The sequence below is a fragment of the Nestor notabilis genome, unplaced genomic scaffold (assembly GCF_000696875.1).
Source record: "Nestor notabilis isolate BGI_N333 unplaced genomic scaffold, ASM69687v1 scaffold4066, whole genome shotgun sequence".
Taxonomy (NCBI): domain Eukaryota; kingdom Metazoa; phylum Chordata; class Aves; order Psittaciformes; family Psittacidae; genus Nestor; species Nestor notabilis.
The window spans coordinates 12038-18193 of record NW_009932247.1 but is presented as its reverse complement, the minus strand read 5'-3'; the positions used below and the strand labels follow the sequence as shown (position 1 = coordinate 18193).

General features: G+C 45.1%; 1 protein-coding gene across 1 annotated transcript; it reads right to left on the bottom strand.

Moving 5' to 3' along the window:
* Positions 1-549: 549 nt before the first annotated feature.
* LOC104407094 (keratin, type II cytoskeletal 4-like) lies at positions 550-4603 on the bottom strand. The gene is made up of 7 exons (XM_010016278.1): positions 4082-4603; positions 3113-3327; positions 2726-2786; positions 2009-2104; positions 1252-1416; positions 1040-1165; positions 550-774 (listed from the first exon to the last, which is right to left on the bottom strand). The coding sequence occupies exons 1-7, from the start codon at positions 4538-4540 to the stop codon at positions 550-552; spliced, it is 1347 nt and encodes a 448-aa protein (XP_010014580.1). The 5' UTR covers positions 4541-4603.
* Positions 4604-6156: the final 1553 nt, after the last annotated feature.

Here is a 6156-nt window from a genome sequence, read left to right as displayed (position 1 = left end):
AAGGGTCGTGGATTAGACCTCCCCCCCTCCATCCAAAAGCTGATTTTTTGTGTATTCAGAGGAATTTGAGATTTTTGCAACTAAACCTTCAATATCAGCCTGGGCTGAAAGGAAAAGGGAGACAGAGAGAGCTGGGGCAGATGGGTAGTGCTGCTCCATAAACTGCCTTTCCTAACATGAGAAACCCTCATGGCTGAAAATCTCCAGGTTACTTACACACGCTCACTGGGTTCCCCACACATATCCTGTTAGGGGAGAGAAGAGAAACACATGTTATCCTATTAACCAGTTGCATGCACATCTGGAAATCTGACTTTACTCATAACTTCCAGCCCAGTTCATCCCATGTTGTAACATGTTTGACTACTCCTAGGATAGCAGGATAGCACTGTTTTTGCTGGCACAAGGGTGGCATGTATGGCCTCCAGCTATTTCTCCAGACCCATTTTCTGTGAGTCTGGGAGGATCCTGGAGCTGCAAAATTCACTTGGGAGCTGGAAACATTCTGGCTTCTGGAATACAGGTGAAAAGGGACAAGGTCTCTGTCACCTACCTGCTCTCTTCACCTTCCAGGAGAGTCTTATACGTTGCAATCTCAATATCCAGGGCCAGCTTGACATTCAGCAGCTCCTGGTAATCCCGTAGCATGCAAGCCAGCTCATCCTTGGCCTTCTGGAGGGCATTCTGCAGCTCAACGTGCTTCTCCCGGGCATCTTTGAGGGCACAATCCCCACGCTGCTCAACATCACAAATGGAGGTTTGTAGGCAGGAGACCTGTCAGAGGGGAAGATAACAGCTCATCTGTCTTCCAGGCTTCATTTCCCAATTCCTGGACATTCTAGTTTTTAATTCACTTTTCCAATTGCAAACAGAGGAAAAACCCACTAGAGTCCCCTCCTCTATCTATTTTTCAACTATACACTTTCCAGCTACAGCCGAGTACAGGTTTTAAGTCTACTAAAGGCCAATCTTCCCCCATAACTTAGTTGTCCTCTGAGACATTGCTCTTTCTGGAATCATCATTCGAGGCCTTTCCTACCTGCTTCTTCACGTTCTCCAGTTCACACTGTAGCTTCTGTATCATACGGGTTAGCTCTGAAATCTCACATTTGTTGCTTTGCAGGTCATCACAGTACTTGCCTCTCTTATCCTGAAGCTCCTGAAACTGGAATCAAGAAACGAGACAATCACCAGTTTTGACCTGCAGCCTGTTAAGTTACCAGGGAGACACCCAGGTTACTTCTTACTCACCCTGGTTTGGTAGAAAGCATCAACTTCTTCTTTGCTCTTCTGAGCTATTTCTTGGTACCAGCATTCAACATTCTTGATGATGCTTTCCATGTCCAGGTCTCGGTTATTGTCCATTTTCACGATGACCGAAGTGTCGCATAGCTGGCTATCTACCTGAGCTCGTTCCTACAGGTTGGGGAATGGCTTAGTCAGCTGTTAGCACTCAGACTTTGTAGTGAAGGAAGGGCTGGGAGAAAGAGCCACACTGATGGATGGAACAAGTCAAGAAATGGCCCTCAGGTTGTCTCAGCAGAAAATCCTCCCTGCTGGATGAGTTGCCACATGTCAACTGCTGGCCTGCATGCTGACCTGCAGCAATTCTGTCCACATTAAGGGCAAGGAATTTGAGTGACTTAACCCTTGGCATCCTGTCATCTTCAGCTTCTTTACTGATGTTAATGACAGGATTAAGCTGGGAGTTTCTGTAGCTCTAATCAGACAACTGCAATCCAGAGTAACTAGACAGACTCATCTCTGTTGTCAGGGGTAGAGTTAGGACAGGATCAATTCATACCTGGAGCTGCATTAAGAAAAGGGGAACCACCCTATTTCCAGTATCATCATGTTAATATTATATCAACCTTGTACTCCCATTCTTTCAAGTATTCAGGGCTTGGGATGAGACATGTCCATCAAGGGTTTCAAGCTGTACAAATTTGGAGTACCTGAAGCATGAGACAGCACCACCAAACTCATGGGGCAGACCAGAGAAACTCACCTCCTCAAACACGCATTTCAACAACTCCAGCTGCCTTCTTAACAGATCCACCTTCACCTCCAGCTCTTCCTTGTTCAAAAAGATACAGTCTGCATCCTGAAAGAGAGGAGACACAGTCCAGTCCTATCTCACTGCAAACAGTGGAGAAACACACAGAAATCAGAGACAGCACCAATAAAACAGAAACATGTTTCAACAAGATTTCAAGAGCACAAAGGTGTGAGAGGGTGAGTCAGGATACTGTGGTGTCTCCTCAAGGAAAACAAAACCATTCCAACACGACTTACAGGGATTTGTTTATTTATTAGTGAGGACGTGGCTACAAGCTCAGAATTGACTAATGATGTTTAAACATAATTCTTTAATATTGTTCAAATGATTTCTGCTTTTCTGATGTCCAAGTATAAAGGAAGTGAAGAGACAGTCAGAAACTAAGCAGCGTCTTAGTGGGTATTCCAGTGTGACCTCTTCCACAAATGCACCTTCCCATTGTGCTTGGGAGAACAAAACTATTGCTGCAGTGCTGATGATGTAAGCTTTGAGGATACAGTATTTTTGCTTTCTAGTTTCATTTGCCTCTGTTTCTGACCCTGTGCATCATTACAGGCCTCCTCCTTCTGCTCATTGTAACACTCTTGCCAGACATTTGCTAATAGTGCATTATTTTGGCCAAGATTTATACCAAATATAATGATTCATGTATTTTGAGCTTCTCACCTTTTTGAGTGCCACAAATTCATTCTCCACAGTTGTGCGCCTGTTGATTTCCTCCTCATATCTGTTGGAAAAGGAGAAGAAAAGGGCTAAGGCAAGCAATATTATCAGACACACTGACAACCATCAGGTATCAATAATGACCTTCACTTGCTCAGATGCTGCCATCAAGCACTGTAAGATCAGTGTCTGGAGACCAAACATTAGACTATTCAAAGATCAGAAGTTTCTTCATGAACAACCACATTAACAATGCAAAGAGTTTGTAAGTGAGACAGAAGAATGTGACAACCCCAAAGGGGATGTGCCACATGTCTGGGAGATGTTGCCTGAGATGAACCAGAGGAGAAGTGAAATGCCAACAGCTAGAGGAGACTCGTAGGTCCTTACTTGCACTTGAACTCCTCCACCAGCTGGCTTGTGGCACATTCTTCACTGCCCAGTTTTTGCTTCTCACAGAGCAAGCAGTCCAGGCGCTTCCGCAGGTCGCAAATGTAATTCTCAAAGTAGAGTTCCAGGTTTTTCCCTTTCTTTGGTAGGACATATTGCTGCAGGAGGCCCCACTTGGTCTCCAGCACTTTGTTCTGCTGCTCCAGGAATCGAACCTGCAGGCCAAGAAACAGCAATTCTTCAAATCAAGAGATAAATGTCATAACTCGGCACCTTATTTAACTGTCTGATCTCGCTCAGGTGTAAAAATAGGATTTTGGGGAAGTGAGAGGTGAGATGCCAGGATAATGATAAAAGTATCTGCCCTTATTTAGAAATCTAAAAATCCCATGTCTACATTATTTAGAAATCTAAAAGCTACATGTCTAAATCTGCCTTTCTCACCAATGAATAGAAATAAAGCTCCTTTCATGGTGCCTTTTGTATTTTAAGATGAAATTGAGTCCCCAGAGGGTGGGACCTGTTTGTTTTTTCTACAAAAGGATCCTAAAGTGACAGCTCAGACTTAGATATCTGACGTTTAGGTGCCTGAAACAAGATTAACCTCCTTTGCCTTCAGGAATGCTTTGGGAACAGTCACTATATTTAAAGACAAAGGGGGGAAAAGGGTCTAATACAGGGCAAAAAGATGAGCCCATCAGGGCTGCAATTTCTCGCTGAGCTAGAACAAGGCTGAATAGGGAAATCGAGCTTTATACTGAGGCTGTCCAGAGAGGAGACACCAGCAAGAAAGTCCAGTGCTCCTGTGGCCACAATAGAAACACCATCAAACACCAGGACTGGTGTGTGGCTGAAATAAGCCCTTCCCCAATACTGAGGATCTCAGTCTGAACCAACACAGCTCTGGGAATCTGGACCCTTGCATGGACCCAGCTCGGTGGTTTATGGCACGAGCAGGTTTGCACTCACCTTGTCGATGAAGCAGGCAAACTGAGTGTTGAGGGTCTTGATCTGTTCCTTCTCCTGGCAGCGTATTTCATGTTCCAGCGGGTCAACCCCAACGCAGAGGGGCTTCAGAAGCCGCTCATCAATGCAGATACCTTGGATACCCTCAGCCTTGCGATCAGGGTACCCTCTCACAATACTATATCCTCTGGGGCCACAAAGGCCAACCCTTCCTCCAACACTACCGTAGCCTACACCTCCGAAGCCGAACTCTCCAAAACATCCATTTCCACAGCTCCCATTCACGTAGGAAATTCTCCTGTTTCCACCAAGGTTGCAGACGCTCCTGCTGCTGTAGGCACCAGCTCCGCAGCGCACAGGCTGGCAGGCAGAGGCAGCATAGCTGCGACCACAGATCTCCGAAGCTGAACTGAAGCCTCTCCGTCCCAGGACAGATCTCACTGTAGGTGCCTGTCTGCTCATCGTGGCTTACTTGAAGGTGGAATATGGAAGTTTAGGGGAAGCTCTTCTGCAGGAGAGGAGCAGAGATCCCACTAGAGTGGCACAGTGATGCTAACCCCTTTTATATGTTTGGGAAGCTGGCCTTGATAGGATCAGGACGTTAATTTAAAGCGCTTAAGGGTTTGGTTTGCCTGGCAGCAATAAATGCTCCTCAAAATGCAAAACAGCCCAGCAAATACTAACTACTGAGGAAATAAAAAGGAATCTAAAAGTGCTCTGTTTGCAAGTTGGCTTAGAATATATTACGGTTTGAAGTGTTCCCCTAACTTACACTAATTATAGTTTAGCAAACATTTTTGAAGAAACTCTTTGTGATTTGTTTGCAGTGTGTCGTTTGGGGTTTTGTGTCTCATGGGGTTCTCTGTGTGATGGCAGCTTTTGCAGACTTGCACTTTGTGGGGGTAATTTCACAACCTTTGGGTGCGGAAGAATAACCAGTAACAAAAAACTCAACCATGGAAAAACACCATGGAAGTTGTGTTGTGATGGATGGATTATTTCTGTACCTGAAACACCAGCACATTCACTGAGTTATGGGTCTAGATAGGACTCAAAATGCCCCCCCAAAAATATCTCCCATGTAGCATTTCACACTGACCTTCTCTTAACCACCATGAAACTCCAATGAAACAGAGCAGGAGCTGTGGCATATTTTCAGTTTGCTTACCAGATTTATGTTCTGTGCTGTCAGTGACATTTTCACTTGAGCAATGCTTCAAATTCTCAACCTGAAGTCCATTTGACACAGTTAAATCTTTGACCCTCGCTATATCGGAGCTTCTACTAAGCTGGATGTCAAAAACGTTTTTGATCCATCTTCTGGTAGTCTCTACAGGGAACAAAAAAGGAACAGTAGCACGTTCCAGCCTGGTGAGATCCACCTCATTCAAGAAGTGGCAGCTAAAAGCTGGATGGCTTTGCCAGACAGGTCCTTGACACTCCATGGAGAGACATCTCCAAGAGAAACAGCCCCTGGCGCCATGCTTAGGGGAACTGGTCTTCCTGCATCAACAGAGGAAGTCTTAATGAGTGGATTAGACTGGACACCAGCTATGGCTTTGACTCACATTGGCAAGGTGAATCTCTCTCTCTCCTAATCACCAGCCCAAGGACATGAGAATGTATCCGCCAACCATCTTGGGGCCTTCTCCAAACTGACAATGGGGCTCTTTCAGCTCTTTGAGAGTAAAGTGTTTCGGAGAAAAAGAAATATTATAGTGCAAACAACTAAATGCCCTCAGCCCTTCCTGACCGAAGGGGAGCAATGCTTGCAGAAGTCTCCATGTTACATACAAGGGGTTGGTACCTGGGAACCCAGTAGCTGTGTTCCCTCATCTCCATTAACCCATCCCGAATTCATTTTCCAGGAGTTAGTATCGGGTGGTGCAAGCCCTAAAAATAATGCTAAACCTCCTGAAAACATTAAACCTTCTAATATCAAGTTCTTAAAAAGAAGTCATGCACAGCACAGCCATAGGACGTGACTGCAGCAGAGATACCCAAGGCTATTAATTGAAGTGTAATTGCAACTTATGTGAATTTGAGGGGCTGGTGGTATGAATTAGTTGCGTAAAGTG

Coding starts and splice junctions, on each gene's coding strand:
- LOC104407094 (XM_010016278.1), bottom strand. CDS start 4,540: ATGAGCAGACAGGCACCTACAGTGAGATCTGTCCTGGGACGGAGAGGC. Junction 2,787..3,112: donor GTGGAGGAGTTCAAGTGCAA/GTAAGGACCTAC, acceptor CTTTTCCAACAG/ATATGAGGAGGAAATCAACA. Junction 2,105..2,725: donor AATTTGTGGCACTCAAAAAG/GTGAGAAGCTCA, acceptor CCTCTCTTTCAG/GATGCAGACTGTATCTTTTT.